The sequence below is a fragment of the Oncorhynchus clarkii genome, chromosome 9 (assembly GCF_045791955.1).
Source record: "Oncorhynchus clarkii lewisi isolate Uvic-CL-2024 chromosome 9, UVic_Ocla_1.0, whole genome shotgun sequence".
In the NCBI taxonomy this organism is placed as follows: Eukaryota; Metazoa; Chordata; class Actinopteri; order Salmoniformes; family Salmonidae; genus Oncorhynchus; species Oncorhynchus clarkii.
The window spans coordinates 26495610-26518920 of record NC_092155.1 but is presented as its reverse complement, the minus strand read 5'-3'; the positions used below and the strand labels follow the sequence as shown (position 1 = coordinate 26518920).

General features: G+C 40.1%; 2 protein-coding genes across 8 annotated transcripts in view; one reads left to right on the top strand and one right to left on the bottom strand.

The window, feature by feature from the left end:
* LOC139416147 (eukaryotic translation initiation factor 5A-1) overlaps window positions 1-5663 on the top strand; it is a 10468-nt gene extending 4805 nt beyond the window's left edge. For all 4 annotated transcript variants that reach the window (XM_071164476.1, XM_071164477.1, XM_071164480.1 and 1 more), the window contains exons 5-6: window positions 819-891; window positions 4017-5663. In XM_071164476.1, coding sequence (XP_071020577.1) covers window positions 819-881 — 63 coding nt within the window. In that variant the 3' untranslated portion in view covers window positions 882-891; window positions 4017-5663. The remainder of the gene's footprint in view (window positions 1-818; window positions 892-4016) is intronic.
* Window positions 5654-23311, bottom strand: LOC139416145 (G protein pathway suppressor 2-like). 4 transcript variants are annotated; one of them, XM_071164474.1, is made up of 10 exons: window positions 23185-23311; window positions 12561-12678; window positions 12307-12416; window positions 12094-12206; window positions 11621-11700; window positions 11331-11410; window positions 10867-11041; window positions 6802-6962; window positions 6490-6585; window positions 5654-6090 (listed from the first exon to the last, which is right to left on the bottom strand). In XM_071164474.1, exons 1-10 carry the CDS (start codon window positions 23185-23187, stop codon window positions 5998-6000), a joined length of 1029 nt encoding a protein of 342 aa, XP_071020575.1. In that variant the 5' UTR covers window positions 23188-23311; the 3' UTR covers window positions 5654-5997. The 4 variants fall into 4 exon arrangements, with proteins under 4 accessions (XP_071020575.1, XP_071020574.1, XP_071020576.1 ...); XM_071164473.1 differs by lacking the exon at window positions 23185-23311 and adding an exon at window positions 13016-13117 and having other exon boundaries at window positions 10867-11071; XM_071164475.1 differs by lacking the exon at window positions 23185-23311 and adding an exon at window positions 13016-13117.

Here is a 23311-nt window from a genome sequence, read left to right as displayed (position 1 = left end):
TTCACCAAATACAAATGCTTTGTTTGTAAATGAGTGTTGGAGTGTGTCCCTGGCTATCCGTAAATTTAAAAACACGAAAATCTGGTGTGTTTAATATAAAGATTATGAAATATATATATATTTTTTACTTTAACTTTTGATACTTTAGTATGTTTAAAACCAAACACTTTAAGACTTTTACTGAAGTAGTATTTTACTGGGTGACTTTCACATAAGTCATTTTCCACTACGGTATCTTTACTTATACTGAGGAATGACAATTGAGTACTTTTTCCACCACTGATTCCGTACGTATTATAGCTGCTATAGTCATATTGAACCTGTATACTTACATTACTTCCGGGAATTGAATGTCCCTGTCACGAATAGTTAAAATTAGCAGAGTACACAAATACCCTCACTTATCAGTGAAGACTGGCAGGACAAGGGATACATGGAATTTGGGAGTAAGACTGTACAGTATGTAGCACATACCAGTCTCTACTGGGAATCGATATCATGCTCTCAGCAGCACTCTGCAAAATGTTATGGTTTAGGGCACAGGAGGTTGGTGGCACCTTAATTGGGGAGGACAGGCTCGTGGTAATGATTGGAGCGAAATAGGTGGAATGGTATCAAAAACATTCCATTCCATTTGCTCTGTTCCAGCCATGATTAGGAGCCGTCCTCCCCTCAGCAGCCTCCACTGGTTTGGGGGTAACAATTGCTTCAAGTCTCAGGGAAAGGGATGATGTCACAGCCTAAGATAGACACACTTAGTTTACTTCTACTACACTGTTCTGCTAATTAAAATGAATGTATTTTTGTTTGTTTCCCAGATCACTGTTCTGTCTGCGATGAATGAGGAGGCTGCAGTTGCCATCAAGGCCATGGCTAAATAAGACACTGCAGGTAAATGCAAAGGCTTTCAGTATCCCAACTGAACTACACGTCACCTCATACACACACTGCCTGTGACAAAAGTGCCTGGACACACGTGTGTGTGTGTGTGTGTGTGTGTGTGTGTGTGTGTGTGTGTGTGTGTGTGTGTGTGTGTGTGTGTGTGTGATGCCACAGGACACTTTTTAACATGCACGTGCATTGCCAGGTTACACGTACATAACACTGTATGTCTATGGACCAAGGGGAAGGCAACTCCAAGACTGCTTTTTGGAGAACATCTCTATTCAAGACCTTGAACTACAGAGACGTTGGCACAACAGGAGTTATGGTTAATGTTGATCAAGGTCTTTCTGAATGTATCTTATTTATTTGTATGTCTTTTTTTATCAGCCAAGCTTAGGTACATGTTTTACTTTGCCTAAGGACGCACTGAAACACTTTGGCTGGTCCCCCAGGCGACTTATTTATTTGTTTTTATATCACAGGAGGTTGGTGGCATCTTAATTGGTGGAGGACGGGCTCGTGGGAAAGGCTGGAGTGGAATAGGTGGAATGGTATCAAATACATAATAATGTCTGTAACGGCGCAAATGGAATGGCATCAAACACATGGACAATGTGCCATTATTATGAACCGTCCTCCCCTCAGCAGCCTCCTGTGTTTGAAATGTTACTGTTGGTTTACCTGGTTGTAGTCTTCAGTCACACTACAGTATATGTCTGTTTTGAAAAACATGTTGAAACAAGGGAATTGTTTAAGAGTACTATACAATATACTGGGGATGTATTGTTTTTCCATGTACATTGCATTCGGAAAGTATTCAGACCCCTTGACTTTTTCCACATTTTGTTACCTTAACAGCCTTATTCTGAAATGGATTAAATAGTTTTTTTCCTCATCAATTTACACAAAACCCCATAATGACAAAGCAAAAACAGGTTTTTAGAAATGTTTGCAAATAAAATACAAAAGAAAACTGAAATATCACATTTACATAAGTATTTACTCAGTACTTTGTTGAAGCACCTTTGGCAACGATTACAGCCTCGAGTCTTCTTAGGTATGACGCCTCAAACTTGGCACACCTGTATTTGGGGAGTTTCTTTCTTTTCTTTCTCCCATTCTTCTCTGCAGATCCTCTCAAGCTCTGTCACGTTGGATGGGGAGCGTTGCTGCACAGGGTTCAAGTCCGGGCTCTGGCTGGGCCACTCAAGGACATTCAGAGACTTGTCCAATAGGCACTCCTGCATTGCCTTGGCTATGTGCTTAGGGTCGTTGTCCTGTTGGTAGATTAACCTTCTGAGCGCTCTGGAGCAGGTTTTCATCAAGGATCTCTCTGTACTTTGGCCCGTTCATCTTTCCCTCGATCCTGACTAGTCTCCCAGTCTCTGCCGCTGAAAAACATCCCCACAGCATGATGCTGCCACCACCATGCTTCACAGTAGGGATGGTGCCAGGTTTCCTGCCGACGTGACGCTTGGCATTCAGTCCAAAGAGTTCAATCTTGGTTTCATCAGACCAGAGAATCTTGTTTCTGTAATATTTCAGTTTTTATTTTTTTTAATACATTTGCTAAAATTTCAACAAAAAAAAACAGTTTTTGCATTGTCATTATGGGGTATTGTGAGTAGATTGATGAGGGGGGGACCATTTAATCAATCTTAGAATAAGGCTGTAACGTAACAAAATGTGGAAAAAGTCAAGGGGTCTGAATACTTTCCGAATGCACTGTATATTATATGAAATCTGTGAAAGGTACAGTACTGTTACAGCAATGGACTTGCCTACCCCTTATGCACGTATTACTTGCTTACATATGTTGTTATTTATTTACAGTATTTATGTATGAGCACATGTGTATATATAAAGAGTTGTTTTATATAGATTCCAATGCTTGGTGTATTTGTGTGAATGTAATGGTGTATTTACAGTGAGCTCCAAAAGTATTGGGACAGTGAGCTCCAAATGTATTGGGACAGCGACACATTTTTGGTTGTTTTGGTTCTGAAATGATAATGACTATGAGGTTAAAGTGCAGACTGTCCGCTTTCATTTTGAGGGTATTTTCTTTGATATCGGGGTGGACCGTTTAGAAATGACAAAGCGTTTTGTACATATTCCCCCCTCCATTTTAGGGGACCAAAAGTATTGGGACAAATTCACTTATGTGTATTAAAGTAGTCAAAAGTTGAGGATTTGGCTCCATATTCTTAGCGCCCAATGAATACACAAAGCTTGTGACTTAACAAACGTGTTGGATGCATAATGATTAATGATGGAGAAAGCTAGTTGCACAAATATCATACCACCAATACATTCTAACCTCACACCATTACAATAACAGGGGAGGTTAGCAATTTTTATGTCTCTAACTTTCTCACTCATCGTTATTCACGATTCATTCAGGATTATCCGTAATCATGGTAGCATCCACATTAAGGTAGAAGTGTTTAGAATCATATTCTATTCTTAGTTACAATAAAAATGATTCAAAAAATGACACAATACATTGTTTACCACTCATTTCTATTGTGCACAAAATAATCTGAAATACAACCAAAACATACAACAAATGCACCAAACAGGTTTGTAGTCACAACTTGATCTAACTAATCATTGATCGTATGAATTTGTCCCAATACTAAAATGGGGGGGACTATGTACAAAAAGTGCTGTAATTTATAAACGGTTCACCCAATATGGATGAAAAAACCCTCAAATCAAAGCTGTCTACACTTCAACCTCATAGTAATTGTATCATCTCAAATCCAAAGTGCTGGAGTACAGAGCCGAAACAACAAATGTGTCACTGTCCCAATACCTTTGGAGCTCACTGTATATGAAATGTGTACTATGTGAGGTCAAGGTTGTTAAATGTGTGGTGGGTTACTGTATTTTGATGGTATGTGAAAGGATCTTTGTATTTTTTGAATGTTCAGAGTCCATACTGTATGTACCTCAATGCACTTGTGAACTGTTTCGTATTGATGCACACTAAATTATCCTATCCACTTTGTTTTCTTTCTTCCCGTGTCTCCTTCCTATCCCTACGTGTCTCTTCCTCAATCACTTCATCTTCCCTTTTCTACCTATCCTACCCCTGTACTTTCCTTGTCCTCCCCACTCTCTTTCAGGAGTTAACAAGATGCACTGGACCTGGAAAAGGGAGGGAGTAAGGCCACGTCAATGCTATTCTCCCACTTTTGTTTTTGTAATCTCTCTCCCTCTCACTGTACTTTCTCGCCCTTCTCTGGGTTAAATTAGGAACGCAATTCAATAAATAATTGGAAATGGCAAAACATTCTCTCCACACACACACACACACACACACACACACACACACACACACACACACACACACCCCCCTACACCCCTGTACAGATGAAACGGAGAGAGAAGGTAGAATAGAGAAAGAAGTGTTTTCTCACAAACAAATTGCCGCCTATGAGGGCAGGGCGTAAGTAACTACTGTACCTAGTCAAGGGAGGAGGGGTGAGAATCTCACAAATGTCTGTTTTGTACATTTTTCCGATTCATCAAGGGCTTCTTCAACTCTATGCATGAGTGATGGATGCTGTTCTGTTTAGGAGCTCATTCAGCGGGAGCACTGTGCTTGGAATGTTACAATAGAAATATAGCATACAGCATTGAAATTGGTGCCAGTTCTAGAACATGGAGATTGTGTCAGGTCTATCTATACGTTCCATTTCTATCTGACGTTCCGAGTGATCCGCCCTTCTGAATGAGCCCCTTCTGTCTTGTTCAATATTTTGTGTAATGTATAGCACCTAATAGCACCTAAACCTGTCTGTTAAAAAACGTGTCATGATTTACATGCTAGGACCAGGGCCCAGATTCACAAAACCTTAAGAAGAAATGTCTTACCAGCCATTTTTTCCTTAACTATAGACTTATGATGAAAGGTAAACACAGTTGCTATTCCTCAAAAAAGGTTATTGGAAATGTACTTGCGCTATTTCTTATGTTTCTCCTTTTAAATAAGAAGTTAGGAAGAAATTAGATTCTTGAATATAAAGTTGGGGGATTTGTTCCTAATTCTAAGATAGCTAAACCCTTTGTCTTGAACTCAGGGCAGTGAGAGAAAAAGCTCATGAAAGCAATTGAACATGTTTAATTCACTCACAAACCTCATCTGAAAGTTTCAGTATTTATTATTTTAAACCCAAGAACATACTAGAACAGTAATCTCAGTAGAAAATAGGATTGCCTTTGCTAGATAAATGTTGTTGCTAGGCAACCGATTTAAGAAGACTAACAAGATATGAGAAGTTTGTAGGAAAATCCTAAAATCTTAAGATATTGAGGATTTTTTTTCTTAAGAATATTCTTATGTAAGTGTTTTGTGAATCTGGGGCCAGTTCTTTGAGTAGGAGTTGAACAAGTGTCACACAGTAGCATTTGGGAGAAATGAAACTAGCAACCCAATTCCAGTGTCAATTTCAGTCTTTCAGATATCTGATCAAGTCCGTGCACAAGACTAAGTCCTTTCTTTGCGCAATCGGCCCCTTATCTTCCATTACCCTCAAAGGCTGGGCAAAGACCTTATCGACAGGGGCTGCCAACAGGGCAGGTAGCTAGCTAGTAGACACACTGGGTCACCTATAGAGAGAAGCATCAAGTTTTTGACCCATTATTACTTTGTACAAACTCCTGAATGAGAAAAAGTTATGGCATTTGGTTTTTGCATTCACAAAAGTCCAAAATGTGCAGAATGTCTCCCCGCCCCAAAACAAATTAAAGAAGACACAAATTGTTAGAAATGGTGTGTGCTTTATTTATTTATTTCGCGGACATAATAGTTTAAGGTAATACATCCAAAGACACAATCAAATTGACAAAGTATAACACTATACAGTTTCACAGTGGAGAAAAAGGTTTCCTAGAACACCTAGGCCTCTAAAACTAAAGTAATACAGCACTAACAAAATAAACTATACAAGAAATATTACTACAAAGTCAAGCCTGTAGGTTTGGGCTTTACAATCAACCATCAAAATCCAAGTTTTACTGTCCCATAATTCCAGTCTTCTAGAAGCCTATGAAATCTCAACGATAAGAACTCCTGGTAAAGGTAGTTTGGGCAGGTAACCATGGTTACTTGCTGTGGTGATAGAATCTCTGTCCACTCTGGGTGTGGGGGAGGAAAGCGTTGCGGGGAGCCGCTTGGGGTGAGCTCTGGAAAGGGGCCTGGTGGACGGAACAACGCCAATGAAATGTTATCAAGCAACAGCTAAAACCTTTAAGCTAAACCATGCATATTTTAAATGACCAAGTAATAATTGAAATTGAATATTATAGTTGACACATTAAAAGATGTTTGCGTTCACTGTTAAGATTATTTCATACTCAAGATTCACACTGGTTTTCCTCTGGCTTTGGCTATGAGAGCTTGGACAAATTGTGCAAGAAAACAAAAATACAAATCACTTTTCAATCTATGCTTTAATAAAGAGCACGAGTAAAGCAATAACCAACTTTTTCCAAAATAACCTCTTTCTGAGGCACTCATATTTCTGATGGGGGTGATGGATCAACAGTGGGCAGTAACAGTAAGATGTGGGGTAGGGAGGGGGTAATGAGGTGTACCTTGGGAGTGGGGATCTGGACAGCCATGGAGGGAGTAGGGAGCAGGCTAGCAGCGGACGTATGGAGGGCTTGGGGGTGCATGGGTCTCAGAGCACCCTGGAAAAACACAAGAGGAGTTTAGGGAAAGACAATGAAAGGACAAGAGGTAAGAGTGAGGACTCCGATTTGAATTGACATTTGTGCACTAAGCACTTAAACATTAAAACAGATTCACAACTAAGTGTATTGGTTGAATAGAGAACTCAATCTTATATAATAGGCACATCTTGAAAGTGCATCTTCCCCCCCTATCTGTCTGACCAGTGGTCTTACCGCGTCAGTGAAGCCAGACTGTTGGTTGGCATGTTCCAACTGCTTCTGAAGGGGTATTCCAGCACCAGGGATGAATCCAGGCTGGGATGTGAAGTGACTATGAACAGCATAGCCTGGCTGCTGATGAGGGAGGTACTGCATTGCCTGGAATGCAGACACACCTAGGCAGGAGACAGAAACAATCAGATTGGGTATTAAGGTATTAACCCATTCACATCCTAGTACTATCTTTAGTACAATATCAACACGTGCCACAGAACAAATTATGTTTGGTGGAAACTCAAGAAATTGTTTCAACATAGTTAGTACAAGTGTCTAGACAGGCCACATTGACGTCATCTATCATACCTCCACTGTCAATCAAAGTTGTGCTTAGAATTATTTGTTCAAATTTTCTCAATGATCTGCATCTGTCTTTTTTTTTATACATTTAAGAATTCAATTGTTTAAAAGCATATATAGGTCCTTCAGCAAGTATTCACAACCCTTGACTTTTTCCACATTTTGCTGTGTTATAGATTACATTCAGATTGGTTTTGTCATAGGAGTTACGTTTTTAGAATATGTTTTAACAAATTAATTAAAAATGAAAAGGAGAAATAATAGGCATCCACCTCTGTTAGGGAACGACTAAATAAGTTCAGGAGTAAACTTGTGCTTAACAAGACACATAGTAATCTGCATGGACTCACTGTGTGCAATAATAGTGTTAAACATGATTTTTTTTAATGACCACCTCATCTCTTTACCCCACACATACAATTATCTCTAAGGTCCCTCAGTCGATCGATGAATTTCAAACACTAGTCATTCAACCACAAAGACCAGGGACGTTTTTCAATGCCTCGTAAAGAAGGGCACCTATTGCTAGCTGGGTAAAAATCTATTTAAAAGTAGACATTGAATATCCCTTTGAAAATTGTAAAGTTCTTAATTACACTTTGGATGGTGTATCAATACACCCAGTCACTACAAAGATGCATGCTTCCTAACGCAGTTGCCGGAGAGGAAGGAAAACCCTCAGAGATTTCATCATGAGGCCAATGGTGACTAAAACAGAGTTTAATGGCTGTGATAGGAAACTGAGGATGGATCAACAACATTGTAGTTACTCCAGAATACTAACCTAATTGACAGCGTGAAAAGAAGGAATCCTGCACAGAATTCAAATATTCCAAAACATGCATCCTGTTTGCAACAAGGCACTGAAGTAATACTGCAAAACAAATGTGGCAAAGTAATACACTTTTTGTCCTGAAAGTGTTATGTTGGCTTTGTCCATTACTAAGTACCACTCTCCATAATTTCAAGAATAGTGGTGGCTATGTTATGGTTATGCTTGTTATCATTAAGGACTGGGGAGTTTTTCAGGATAAAAAAAAGAAAGAGAATGGAGCTAAGCACAGGCAAAATCTTAGAGGGAAACCTGGTTCAGTCTGCTTTCCACCAGACACGGGGAGATTAATTCACCTTTCAGCAGGACAATAACCTGGACAATAACCAGGACAATAACAATAACAAGGAACAATCTACACTGGAATTGCTTACCAAGAAGAGAGCGAATGTTCCTGAGTGGCCGAGCTAGAGTTTTGAATGAAATCTTCTTGAAAATCTATGACAAGACTTGAAAATGGTTGTCTAGCAATGATCAACAACCAATTTGACAGAATTTTGAAAAGAATAATGGACAAATGTTGCACAATCCAGGTGGGGAAAGCTTTTAGAGACTTACCCAGAATGACTCGCAGCTGTAATCACTGCCAAACGTGCTTCTACAAAGTATTGACTAAGGGTTGTGAATACTTATGGAAATAGTACATTTCTGTATTACATTTTCAATACAATTACCAAAATGAATTCAGGCTGTAACACAACAAAATTTGGAATAAGTCAAGGGGTATGAATACTTTCTGAATGCACTGTAATACACTGTATATAAAACATAGACATGGTTTTAAAAAGGTAGTTGTAATATTTCATATTCAAGTACAGACATTTGTAGGTGGCTTAACTTGTCCCTGTCCCACGGCTCAGTTTACCCCATACCCAGGGTAAGTTGTGCCATGAGACCACTTTTTTTGGACAGTTATGTTTTCAAAACTGTAATGTTTACATGAATTCTGATTACTTCCAAGGATTCACAACATTCTGAAATATATGTAAACAGAACAAAAATATAAAGCAACATGTAAAGTGTCGGTCCCATGTTTCATGAGCTGAAATAAAAGATCCAAGACATCTACCTGACAGGTGTTGCATATTTGGAAAGTGATTAAACAGCATGATCATTACACAGGTGCACCTTGTGCTGGGGACAATATAAGACCACTCTAAAATGTGCAGTTGTCACAACATTATACCACATGTCTCAAGATTTGAGGGAGTGGGCAATTGGTATGCTGACTGTAGGAATGTCCACCAGAGCTGTTGCCAGAAAATTCAATGTTCATTTCTCTACCATAAGCTTCCTCCAACGTCGTTTTAGAGAATTTGGCACTATATCCAACCGGCCTCACAACCGCAGACCATGTGTATGGCGATGTGTGGGCGATCGGTATGCCGATGTCAACGTTGTGAACATAGTGCCACATAGTGGAGGTGGTATGGGCAGGCATAAGCTTCGAACAACAAACACAATTGCATTTTATCAATGCACAAAATTACAGTGACAAGTTCCTGAGGCCCATTGTGAGGCCATATTTGTTTTTAAGGTATCTGTGACCAACATACAGTGCCTTGCGAAAGTATTCGGCCCCCTTGAACTTTGCGACCTTTTGCCACATTTCAGGCTTCAAACATAAAGATATAAAACTGTATTTTTTTGTGAAGAATCAACAACAAGTGGGACATAATCATGAAGTGGAACGACATTTATTGGATATTTCAAACTTTTTTAACAAATCAAAAACTGAAAAATTGGGCGTGCAAAATTATTCAGCCCCTTTACTTTCAGTGCAGCAAACTCTCTCCAGAAGTTCAGTGAGGATCTCTGAATGATCCAATGTTGACCTAAATGACTAATGATGATAAATACAATCCACCTGTGTGTAATCAAGTCTCCGTATAAATGCACCTGCACTGTGATAGTCTCAGAGGTCCGTTAAAAGCGCAGAGAGCATTATGAAGAACAAGGAACACACCAGGCAGGTCCGAGATACTGTTGTGAAGAAGTTTAAAGCCGGATTTGGATACAAAAAGATTTCCCAAGCTTTAAACATCCCAAGGAGCACTGTGCAAGCGATAATATTGAAATGGAAGGAGTATCAGAAAAGGTCGCAAAAGGTCGCAAAGTTCAAGGGGGGCGAATACTTTCGCAAGGCACTGTATGCATATCTGATTATCCCGGTCATGTGAAATCCATAAATCCAAAATGAATATTTCATTTTGACTGATTTCTTCAAAAGAACTGTAACTCAGAAAAAATCTGAGAATTTTAAATGTTGCGTTTATATTTTTGTTCAGTATAGATATCTTTGTTAGAAAGAGTACTTTATTTCCCTTGACTGAGTGATGCGGAATGTAAAACGTGGCAGAACCTATCCCACTCTCCCCTATTGAAAAATGTTCGTTATGGACATGAATAGTTTAAGGCAACAGTAAACCTGTTAGGATGCTATAATCTATTTCGTAAACTGAAATAAGATAATTAACAAACCCATTTGAAAAACTAAAGCTATACTGAAATGATTATATTTCACTCCAAAACTAAATAAAATAAAAACCATCATGAACTATGTTCAGTTTCCTTCCACCATATGTTTTTGCACCAGCTTCAGTGCTATTCCTTTTAAAACCAAGTCACATTGAGATTTCCTTTATATTTCAAACCTAACCTATGACCTGACCCATCACCTGAAGTATTACAACACCCCACTGGCAATATCTCCACAAACTATTCAACGCAAATGGCTCCTAGCCTCCCACAAATGTTTTCTCCCTTACACTAAAACAAAGACAAAATATTTTATACAACTAAAACTAAATTAAAAACTAGCAAATCAGGTCTGAAAACAAAATTCAACTTAACTGAATTTCAAATTAAAATCCCAGCCACACACATCCTACCTCTGATCTGGGAGCTGCTGGCAAAGCTAACAGGTACAGAGGGGCCGGGGGCGTAGGTGGAGGGGTGTTGTGTCTGGGCCACGCCGTAGCTCTCGTGGACCGACTGACTACCCCCAAACTGTCCGTGCTCAGCCGGGCCCGCACTGAACCCAGCCTGGTTCTGGTAGTGACGGCCCTGTGGAGCGAGGAGAGTGAAACGGTCACTCTAAGCAAATCACACAGAGCACGGGTTATGCGTCTGTTGGCATCATTGACATTTTCTATGGCTCAGTGGGTAGGGGCGTGGTGTTTGGAACTACAGAGTTAAGGATTTGATTCCAGCTTGGGCCGAATAGTGATGTCTGGAACTCCATTTATTGACCACATTGCTCCTCAGACACAAGTGAAAAGTGTGCTTCATAGAAAGCTCTCAAATGGTTAGAAAGGATATTACACATGCGGAGGGCTTGCCAGTTGCCACTCACCGGGTTGACCGGTGTTGGAAACAACTGCTTACTGCGCTCCGACAGCAGTCCCCCGGCCCTGTTGTGACTGACTGGACTGCCTGACAGAGGGAAGAGAGAACAAAAAAAGGGATGAGGGAGGAGTATAGTGAAGTGACAGGTGTCAGTGAAGTCACTGAAGACATTTGTGGAGAGAAACAATGTGCCACATATATTGAAAATCAAAAGGTCTGGTAGATGACCATATTATTATGATTATTATGTAATTGATAGGGGATTGCATTTATGAACAGATGTAGGCTAAACCTTACATTCAATGTTAAGGAGATGCTGTCCTGTGTGCATGGTTAGACTGGGCTGGTAGCTGGCTGACGTCAGTGTTGTGATGTCACTGCAGGAGAGGTAAAAACAGGTGAGATATCTGACAGGAGAACTCAATGGCCTTACTACAATCACATTCCTAATCCAAACTGGGAGTATTGCATTTCAATCATCTAAAGTGGATCCTTGACCTTGACCTTTTCTACACCTACATTAACGTTATAATAATAACAATAGTAATACGTGGGATTTTAAGAGCCTTTAAAACAAAATCAAAAAAGGACACTATGTTAAGGAAGCTTGACCGGTGAAAGCACATTTCTAGACACATCCAGGCATCCAAACTGTTTTCACCTAAGCTGTTTCCATGTCGGTAAATATTAAGGAAAGAAGACAAGGAAAGAAACCCACTTAAGATTATTGAGATGCACCTGAGGAGTCATAGAGGCTTAATTCCTCTCACCTCTGCTCCTTCCTGCGTCTCTTCTCCTCCTCGTGCAGGACCTTCTTCAGCTGGAGGAAGAGCTGATGCTTCTCCTCCTGAAGTCCCTGCAGTTTCTCCCCCATCTTCATCACCTGTGAGGAGGAAGAGGGAGGGGAAGAGAGGGTTAAGGTGAACAAGTTATTTCCCTGATTGATCTCCATCTGTTTGTATGTTGTTATGACTTTCTCTGACCTGTTCTTTGGTCTCCTCCAAGGACATCCTCTCCTCTATCTCTTTTGTTCTCTTTCTCTCTTCTTCCTCTTTCATCTTCTGCTCCATCATCTTGTCCACCTCTTCCTCCTCTGAGATTAGGAAGAAAATTAATCACCTTGAGAACAATGAGAAATGTGCACCAATTCCAACAAGATAATTGTGGAAGCAAATCAGGCTTCCAGTTACGGTTGGTGAGGAATGCATTAGTCAAGCAAAGCCTTGTGATATCTCACCTTGTCTTTTACGCTCCCTTTCTCTCATTATGTGTTTGTGGAGGGCTCTGGCCATAGCGTTGGACAGCTTCGGTCTGTCCAGCAGAGCAGGCATGGTGACAGGCAGTGGAGGGGCCAGCTGAATGCAGCAGAATGGAGAGAATATGTTGAATAGTAGCTAGCTACATGCAGCAATAAAAAAGTGACAATTACCAGCTAGGAACTGAACATGTTGTTTTCTTCAAACATTGACTTTGTTGCTAATAGAAATACATAATCATAGCTATAGTTAATTGCATTAATTCACCATCAGCTAGCTAACGTTGCGTTTAATCTGGCTATGCTAGTTGGTAACTAGAATTGCTAACTCAATGAAGAACGGCCAGCAGGCGTTAAATTGTAAACAGACTTTCGTTGCTTTATGAGTCTCCGCTTGGAGTTTGGTTGTTTTGCATAATTATAAAGCGGAAAATTACCGTTTTTCTATGAAAAACACGGACTTTTTGTCTGTATTGTAAATTTTAAAAAATTAAATCATGGTTAACCCCAACCAATACACTTCCGGTGTGAAATTGAGCTTCCTGTTTTGACTTCATGGGAAACGTGGGAGTTTCTAATTAGCGCGTGGCCCAGACCTTGATCAGATGATATTATTTGGAATGACTGAAGTTCACGGCTCATTATACAGGATTAGGTGGCCGATTTACTAGGGCTGCATGTTCTGAGCTAAACTGACCAAGATGCACCTCCAATAACTACACTTTTATTTATTTTATTTTATTTCACCTTTATTTAACCAGGTAGGCCAGTTGAGAACAAGTTCTCATTTACAACTGCCACCTGGCCAAGATAAAGCAAAGCAGTGCGACAAAAAACAACAACACAGAATTACACATGGGATAAACAAAAGTACAGTCAATAACACAGTAGAAAAATCTAAATACAGTGTTTGCAAATGGAATAAGGAGGTAAGGCAATAAATAGGCCATAACGAAGTAACGAAGTAATTACAATTTAGCAAATTAACACTGTAGTGATATATGTGCCGATGATGATGTGCAAAAGAGCAAAAAAAGTCAATTAAAACAATATGGGGATGAGGTAGGTAGTTGGATGGGCTATTTACAGATGGGCTGTGTACAGCTGCAGCGATCGGTAAGCTGCTCAGATAACTGATGCTTAAAGTTAGTGAGGGAGATATAAGTCTCCAACTTCAGCGATTTTTGCAATTCGTTGCAGTCACTAGCAGCAGAGAACTGTAAGGAAATGCGGCCAAAGTAAGCGTTGGCTTTGGGGATGAACAGTGAGATATACCTGCTGGAGTGCGTGCTACGGGTGGGTGTTTCTATGGTGACCAGTGAGCTGAGATAAGGAGTTTTACCTAGACAAGACATAGATAACCTGGAGCCAGTGGGTCTGGCGACGAGAGCATACAGGTCGCAGTGGTGGGTGGTATATGGGGCTTTGGTGACAAAACGGATGGCACTGTGATAGACTACATCCAGTTTGCTGATTAGAGTGTTGGAGGCTATTTTTTAAATGACATCGCCGAAGTCAAGGATCGGTAGGATAGTCAGTTTTACGAGGGTATGTTTGGCAGCATGAGTGAAGGAGGCTTTGTTGCGAAATAGGATGCCGATTCTAGATTTAATTTTGGATTGGAGATGCTTAATATGAGTCTGGAAGGAGAGTTTACAGTCTAGCCAGACACCTAGGTATTTGTAGTTGTCCACATATTCTAAGTCAGAACCGTCCACAGTAGTGATGCTTGTCGGGCAGGCGGGTGCGGGCAGCGATCGGTTGAAGAGCATGCATTTAGTTTTACTAGCATTTAAGAGCTGTTGGAGGCCACGGAAGGAGTGTTGTATGGCATTGAAGCTAGTTTGGAGGTTTATTGACACAGTGTCCAAAGAAGGGCCAGATGTATACAGAATGGTGTAGTCTGCGTAGAGGTGGATCAAGAAATCACCCGCAGCAAGAGTGACATCATTGATATACAGTGCTGTGAAAAGTATTTGCCCCCTTCCCGATTTCTTATTTTTTTGCATATTTGTCACACTTAAATGTTTCAGATCATCAAACAAATTTTAATATTACACAAAGATAACCCAATTAATCACAAAATGCAGTTTTTAAGCGATACTTTTACTTATTAAGGGAAAAAAGCTATCCGAACCTTTAAGGCTGTTGACTCACTAAAACCTCACATAATTATGTCAGAAAACAATCACAATTTCTCTCAACCACTTGCATATCGGATTTTTAGGTGAGCAGTGATGCCACCCTGTGATAAACAGTGCCCACTTTGTCAAAGGCAGGTACAGTAAATATTTAGCTTGTCCATTCCCAGAGGCCTCTCCTGGGTGCTGTTAGAGAACCGAGGTAAAGACAGTTTCAAGTTGGATATTCGACTGATGTTTGCACTCAATAGCTTTCAAACCACTTGAGCCACAGACTCCAAATGAGTATCATGCTGTTGGAATAATTGTGCACAACATTGCACAGGTTTTATTTTCACGATTTGGACATTAATTCGCTTTCCAAAGCTAATAAACATGTGGAAATGTGAGCAGCATTTTGTATTCCTAGTTGAATTAGTTAGGGAGCGTAAACAAAGTACAAACTTTTTTTTACATTCAAATATCAATAGCTCCTTGGTCATGTGACCTACTTGACTCAAACAAGGTTCAGAATGTCCACTGACTACCCTTCTATATTGCACACCCTTTGGTTTGTTCATTTTCATCTCACACGTTTTTTCATGAATTTTAAATTTCATGTAAATTAAATTTCAAAAGCTCCTTGGTCATGTAACCACCTGACTTCAAACAAGGTTCAGAATGTCCACTCAGTGGGCCTACACATTGCACACCCTTTAGTTTGTCAAATTTCATGTCACACATTTGTACATTTTTCAAACCTTCTAATTTCAATTGTTCCTTGGTCATGTGGCCACCTGACTTCAAAACAAGGTTCAGAATGTACACTCAGTGGGCCTACACATTGCACACCCTTCAGCTTGTCCATTTTAATCTCACTTGATTTTATATAAATTTTTCAGAATTTAAAACTTAAATAGCTCCTTGGTCATGTGACCTACTGGACTCAAACAAACTTCAGAATGTCCAAGGACTAGCTTTATATATTGCACACTCTTGTTGTGTGCTGTAAAATTGCACAGTGTAACGTACATTTTTCATAGTTTTACATTTCAATAGCTCGTTGGTCATGTCAATTACACACCTAAGAAGCGTGCAGTGGATATACACCCATATTGCATAACCTCTAGTCATGTATCTTCTATATTGTTGTACATTAATATTAGTGTGACATTAGGGGGTTCAGTCCAGTGTTGTGTTAACCCTTTTCTTTAATATTTATCTATAATAATTGGTAGTTCTAAGTACTTATTTTCCCTGTTTTTTTTTGCCACAGTTTTTAACAGTGGTACACAATAGGAGAGAGACAGATAATATCCCCTTTCATCGTTAATATCAACCATGAAGGAAAATGGCAAAGTACAAGAGTCATGTTATTAATTGTCCAAAGCAGGGATGGAGAGTGAGCTTGTGAGGTAGGCTGCAGTGGGTTTGCTGGTCAATACATATACTGAACATGTAACCACAGTAATGGTGGCCAGTAAATGTCACACCCTGACTATAGTTTGCTTTGTATGTTTCTATGTTTTGTTTGGTCAGGGTGTGATCTGAGTGGGCATTCTATGTTGTGTGTCTAGTTTGTCTGTTTCTGTGTTTGGCCTGATATGGTTCTCAATCAGAGGCAGGTGTTAGTCATTGTCTCTGATTGGGAACCATATTTAGGTAGCCTGTTTGGTGTTGGGGTTTGTGGGTGATTGTTCCTGTCTTTGTGTTTGTTACACCTGATAGGGCTGTTTTCGTAGTTTTTTTTTCACGGTTTCTTGTTTTTTGTATATTGTTCTATTTTCATCTTTATTAAAGATGTATCACAATAACCACGCTGCGTTTTGGTCCACCTCTCCTTAAACAGAAGAATATTGACAAATTAAACAAATTGTAGACAATTTTTTTATTAATTTCCAACATGTCAGACACTTTACTTCAAATAAGTACTAAACATTTCACAGTGTTGACTTTCTCTTTATCCCTGGTTGATGTACATTTCAGAGCCTCTTCAGTGTGGATGGGGTATAGCATACATTTTCAACAACAAAAACAGCACTTCCAGTTTGTGTTCTTCACTCTGAACTCTTTTGTCTTCATTCCTAGGCACAGCACCGTTGGCATGCAAAACATTAAATCTAAAACAAAACAAAACGTAACACATTATAAATAATATCAATGCAGTATGACGAATTAGCCATCCATTGTGTTATATCATAAATTGTCTTACATGCCGTCACTGTAGTCAAAAGATTATAAACATGTTAAATAAAGCAGTTGTTGGCTTTGTTGAACTCTGAAATCATAGGCATGAACTGAGCATATGGCTGTCCCACACAACTACTGTTGAAGTCGGAAGTTTACATACACTTAGGTTGGAGTCATTAAAACTTGTTTTTCAACAACTCCACACATTTCTTGTTAACAAACTATAGTTTTGGCAAGTCGGTTAGGACATCTACTTTGTGCATGACACAAGTAATTTTTCCAACCATTGTTTACAGACAGATTATTTCACTTATAATTCACTGTATCACAATTTCAGTGGGTCAGAAGTTTACATACACTAAGTTGACTGTGCCTTTAAACAGCTTGGAAAATTCCAGAAAATTATGTAATGGCTTTAGAAGCTTCTGAGGCTAATTGACAACATTTGAGTCAATTGGAGGTGTAATGTGGATTGACATGGGAAAATCAAAAGAAATCAGCCAAGACCTCAGAAAATAAATTGTAGACCACAAGTCTGGTTCATCCTTGGAAGCAATTTCCAAATGCCTTAAGGTACCACGTTAATCTGTACAAACAATAGTATGCAAGTATAAACACCATGGGACCACGCAGCCGTCATACCACTCAGGAAGGAGACGCGTTCTGTCTCGTTGAGATGAACGTACTTTTGTGCAAAAAGTGCAAATCAATCCCAGAACAACAGAAAAGGACCTTGTGAAGCTGCTGGAGGAAACAGGTACAAAAGTATCTATATCCACAGTAAAACGAGTCCTATATCGACATAACCTGAAAAGCTGCTCAGCAAGGAAGAAGCCACTGCTCCAAAACCGCCATAAAAAAGCCAGACAACGGTTTGCAACTGCACATGGGGACAAAGATCGTACTTTTTGGAGAAATGTCCACTGGTCTGATGAAACAAAAATGGAACTGTTTGGCCATAATGACCATCGTTATGTTTGGAGGAAAAAGGGGGAGGCTTGCAAGCCGAAGAACACCATCCCAACAGTGAAGCACGGGGGTGGCAACATCATGTTGCGGGGCGCTTTGCTGCAGCAGGGACTGGTGCACTTCACAAAATAAATGATATCATGAGGATGGAAAATTATGTGGATATATTGAAGCAACATCTCAAGACATCAGTCAGGAAGTTAAAGCTTGGTCGCAAATGGGACTTCCAAATGGACAATGACCCCAAGCATACTTCCAAAGTTGTGGCAAAATGGCTTAAGGACAACAAAGTCATGGTATTGGAGTGGCCATCACAAAGCCCTGACCTCAATCCTATAGAACATTTGTGGGCAGAACTGAAAAAGCGTGTGTTGGAGCAAGGAGGCCTACAATCCTGACTCAGTTACACCAGCTCTGTCAGCAGGAATGGGCCAAAATTCACCCAACTTATTGTGGGAAGCTTGTGGAAGGCTACCTGAAACGTTTGACCCAAGTTAAACAATTTCAAGGCAATGCTACCAAATACAAATTGAGTGTATGTAAACTTCTGACCCACTGAGAATGTGATGAAAAATAAAAGCTGAAATAAATAATTCTCTCTACTATTATTCTGACATTTCACATTCTAAAAGGGAAGGGAACACCCCCCTATCCACATCGATGGAACAGTAGTGGAGAGGGTAGCAAGTTTTAAGTTCCTCGGCATACACATCACAGACAAACTGAATTGGTCCACTCACACAGACAGCATCGTGAAGGAGGCTGAAGAAATTCGGCTTGTCACCAAAAGCACTCACAAACTTCTACAGATGCACAATCGAGAGCATCCTGGCGGGCTGTATCACCGCCTGGTATGGCAACTGCACCGCCCTCAACCGTAAGGCTCTCCAGAGGGTAGTGAGGTCTGCACAACGCATCACCGGGGGCAAACTACCTGCCCTCCAGGACACCTACACCACCCGATGTCACAGGAAGGCCATAAAGATCATCAAGGACATCAACCACCCGAGCCACTGCCTGTTCACCCCGCTATCATCCAGAAGGCGAGGTCAGTACAGGTGCATCAAAGCTGGGACCGAGAGACTGAAAAACAGCTTCTATCTCAAGGCCATCAGACTGTTAAACAGCCACCACTAACACTGAGTGGCTGCTGCCAACACACTGACACTGACTCAACTCCAGCCACTTTAATAATGGGAATTGATGGGAAATGATGTAAATATATCACTAGCCACTTTAAACAATGCTACCTTATATAAATGTTACTTACCCTACATTATTCATCTCATACGCATACGTATATACTGTACTCTATATCATCGACGGTATCCTTATGTAATACATGTATCACTAGCCACTTTATACTATACTATGCCACTTTGTTTACATACTCATCTCATTTGTACATACTGTACCCGATACCATCTACTGTATCTTGCCTATGCTGCTCTGTACCATCACTCATTCATATATCCTTATGTACATATTCTTTATCCCCTTACACTGTGTACAAGACAGTAGTTTTGGAATTGTTAGTTAGATTACTTGTTATTACTGCATTGTCGGAACTAGAAGCACAAGCATTTCGCTACACTCGCATTAACATCTGCTAACCATGTGTATGTGACAAATAAAATTTGATTTGATTTGATTTGATTTAAAAATAAAGTGGTGATCCTAACTGACCTAAAACAGGGATTTTTTTTTTATTAGGATTAAATGTCAGGAATTGTGAAAAACGGAGTTTGAATGTATTTGGCTAAGGTGTATGTAAAACTTCCGACTTCAACTGTACATAAAAATAAAGTGAGGATCTCTGAATGATACAATGTTGACCTAAATGACTAATGATGATAAATACAATCCACATGTGTGTAATCAAGTCTCCGTATAAATTCTCCTGCACTGTGATAGTCTCAGAGGTCCGTTAAAAGCGCAGAGAGCATCATGAAGAACAAGGAACACACCAGGCAGGTCCGAGATACTGTTGTGAAGAAGTTTAAAGCCGGATTTGGATACAAAAAGATTTCCCAAGCTTTAGGAGAAGACTGATCAGAGATGCAGCCAAGAGGCCCATGATCACTCTGGATGAACTGCAGAGATCTACAGCTGAGGTGGGAGACTCTGTCCATAGGACAACAATCCTTTATGGAAGAGTGGCAAGAAGAAAGCCATTTCTTAAAGATATCCATAAAAAGTGTTGTTTAAAGTTTGCCACAAGCCACCTGGGAGACACACCAAACATGTGGAAGAAGGTGCTCTGGTCAGATGAAACCAAAATTGAACTTTTTGGCAACAATGCAAAACGTTATGTTTGGCTTAAAAGCAACACAGCTCATCACCCTGAACACACCATACCCACTGTCAAACATGGTGGTGGCAGCATCATGGTTTGGGCCTGCTTTTCTTCAGCAGGGACAGGGAAGATGGTTAAAATTGATGGGAAGATGGATGGAGCCAAATACAGGACCATTCTGGAAGAAAACCTGATGGAGTCTGCAAAAGACCTGAGACTGGGACGGAGATTTGTCTTCCAACAAGACAATGATCCAAAACATAAAGCAAAATCTACAATGGAATGGTTCAAAAATAAACATATCCAGGTGTTAGAATGGCCAAGTCAAAGTCCAGACCTGAATCCAATCGAGAATCTGTGGAAAGAACTGAAAACTGCTGTTCACAAATGCTCTCCATCCAACCTCACTGAGCTCGAGCTGTTTTGCAAGTAGGAATGGGAAAAAATTTCAGTCTCTCGATGTGCAAAACTGATAGAGACATACCCCAAGCGATTTACAGCTGTAATCGCAGCAAAAGGTGGCGCTACAAAGTATTAACTTAAGGGGGCTGAATAATTTTGCACGCCCAATTTTTCAGTTTTTGATTTGTTAAAAAAGTTTGAAATATCCAATAAATGTCGTTCCACTTCATGATTGTGTCCCACTTGTTGTTGATTCTTCACAAAAAAAATACAGTTTTATATCTTTATGTTTGAAGGCTGAAATGTGGCAAAAGGTCGCAAAGTTCAAGGGGGTCGAATACTTTCGCAAGGCACTGTATATATCAATGATGTCGCTCTTGCTGCTGATGATTCTCTGATCCACCTCTACACAGACTACACCATTCTGTATACATCTGGCCCTTCTTTGGACACTGTGCTAACAAACCTGCAAATGAGCTTCAACGCCATAAAACACTCCTTCCGTGGCCTCCAACTACTTTTACATGTAGTAAAACTAAGTGCATGCTCTTCAACCGATTACTGCCCGTACCCTCCTGCCTGACTAGCATCACTACTCTGGACGGTTCTGACCTAGAATATGTGGACAACTACTAATACCTAGGTGTCTGGTTAGACTGTAAACTCTCCTTCCAGACTCACTCGCATCTCCAATCCAAAATTAAATCTAGAATCGGCTTCCTATTTCGCAACAAAGCCTTCTTCACTCATGGTGCCAAACATACCCTCGTAAAACTGACTATCCTACCGATCCTTGACTTCGGCGATGTCATTTACAAAATAGCCCCCAACACTCTACTCAGCAAACTGGATGTAGTCTATCACAGTGCCATCTGTTTTGTCACCAAAGCCCAATATACCACTCACCACTGCGACCTGTATGCTCTCGTTGGCTGGCCCTCACTACATATTTGTCGCCAAACCCACTGGCTCCAGGTCATCTATAAGTCCTTGCTAGGTAAAGCCCCGCCTTATCTCAGCTCACTTGTCACCATAGGAGCACGCTCTCCAGCAGGTATATTTCACTGGTCATTCCCAAAACCAACACTTCCTTTGGCCGCCTTTCCTTCCAGTTCTCTGCTGCCAATGACTGGAACGAATTGCAGAAATCACTGAAGCTGGAGACTTATCTCCCTCTCTAACTTTAAGCATCAGCTGTCAGAGCAGTTTACCGATCACTGTACCTGTACACAGCCAATCTGTAAATAGCACACCCAACTACCTCATCCCCACATTATTACTTACCCTCTTGCTTTTTTGCACCGCAGTATCTCTACTTACACATCATCTGTTGCACATCTATCACTCCAGTGTTAATGCTACATTGTAATTATTTCGCCTCTGTGGCCTATTTATTGCCTACCTCCCTACTCTTCTACATTTGCACACACTGTACATTGATTTTTTTAATGTATTGTGTTATTGACTGTATGTTTGTTTATGTGTAACTCTGTGTTGTTGTTTTTTTCGCACTGCTTTGCTTTATCTTGGCTAGGTCGCAGTTGTAAATGAGAACTTGTTCTCAACTTGCCTACCTGGTTAAACCTTAATTTAACTACACAAGTCAGTTAAGAACAAATTCTTATTCACAATGAAAGCCTAGGAACAGAGGTTTACCTGCCTTGTTCAGGGGCAGAACAACAGATGTCAGCTCTGGGATTTAATCGAGCAACCTTTCAGTTACTGGCCCAACACTCTAACCACGAGGCTACCTGCCACATGTCTGAAAGTGACAGAGCCAGCAGTCAAGGGAGTTTTCACAGTATGTCACAAAAAAGTATTACACTTCTGAATTTATGTAAAATGCTAATATGTATTAGATCCAGTACAATGGAATAACTATAGTCCACTGACTATATAAGGGCAGTCAGTGGACATTCTGAACCTTGTTTGAAGTCAGTAGGTCACATGACCAAGGAGCTATTGACATTTGAAAGTTTGAAAAATGTATGTAAAAACATGTGAGATTAAAATGGACAAACTTAAGGGTGTGCAATATATAAGGGTGGTCAGTGGACATTCTGAACCTAGTTTGAATTCAGGTGGTCACATGACCAAGGAGCTATTGAAATTTGAAAGTTTGAAAAATTCATGTAAAAACGTGTGAGAAGAAAAACTACAAAAAAAAGTATGTGCAATGTGTGTCTATGCCATCGGGTTAGCTACAACCAGTTTTGAAAGTTTTAGGAGTAATGGTTATAGAGCTATTTAAATTTGTTACATTTGATTTGTCACTATGTTGACGGTCCTTACCGTGGTGGATGTAAGGAAAATTACAGGCGAATATCCAACCTGAAACTGTCTTTACCTCGGTTTTTGGAGAGACGCATTGCTGCGGCGCTCCACCAACGTTCCATAAAAACAAGCATCGAACATAAATCATGTAGCAGATAAAGAATATGTTATAAAGATTGTGACCTTTTCTGTAGCCTACAGCCTGGAGACAAAATGTATAACAATTGTACGACATGGACACTTTCTACATCATGCAGGTTTCTCCGATCAAATGGCCTAACCGAATCAAATAAAAAAATGCGCTGTCATGTTAACAACATATCCTAAAAACAGGACAGGTCAAAGTAAAACTGACCATATGGAATGGATAATCACAACTGTTGTCAGGAGTTTCACTTCATTTTCAATGGTTTCAAGTTTGTATCCGTCAATTTCTTTGACAAGCTGATCATAAAGAAAAATAAAATACTTCTGCATTTCCC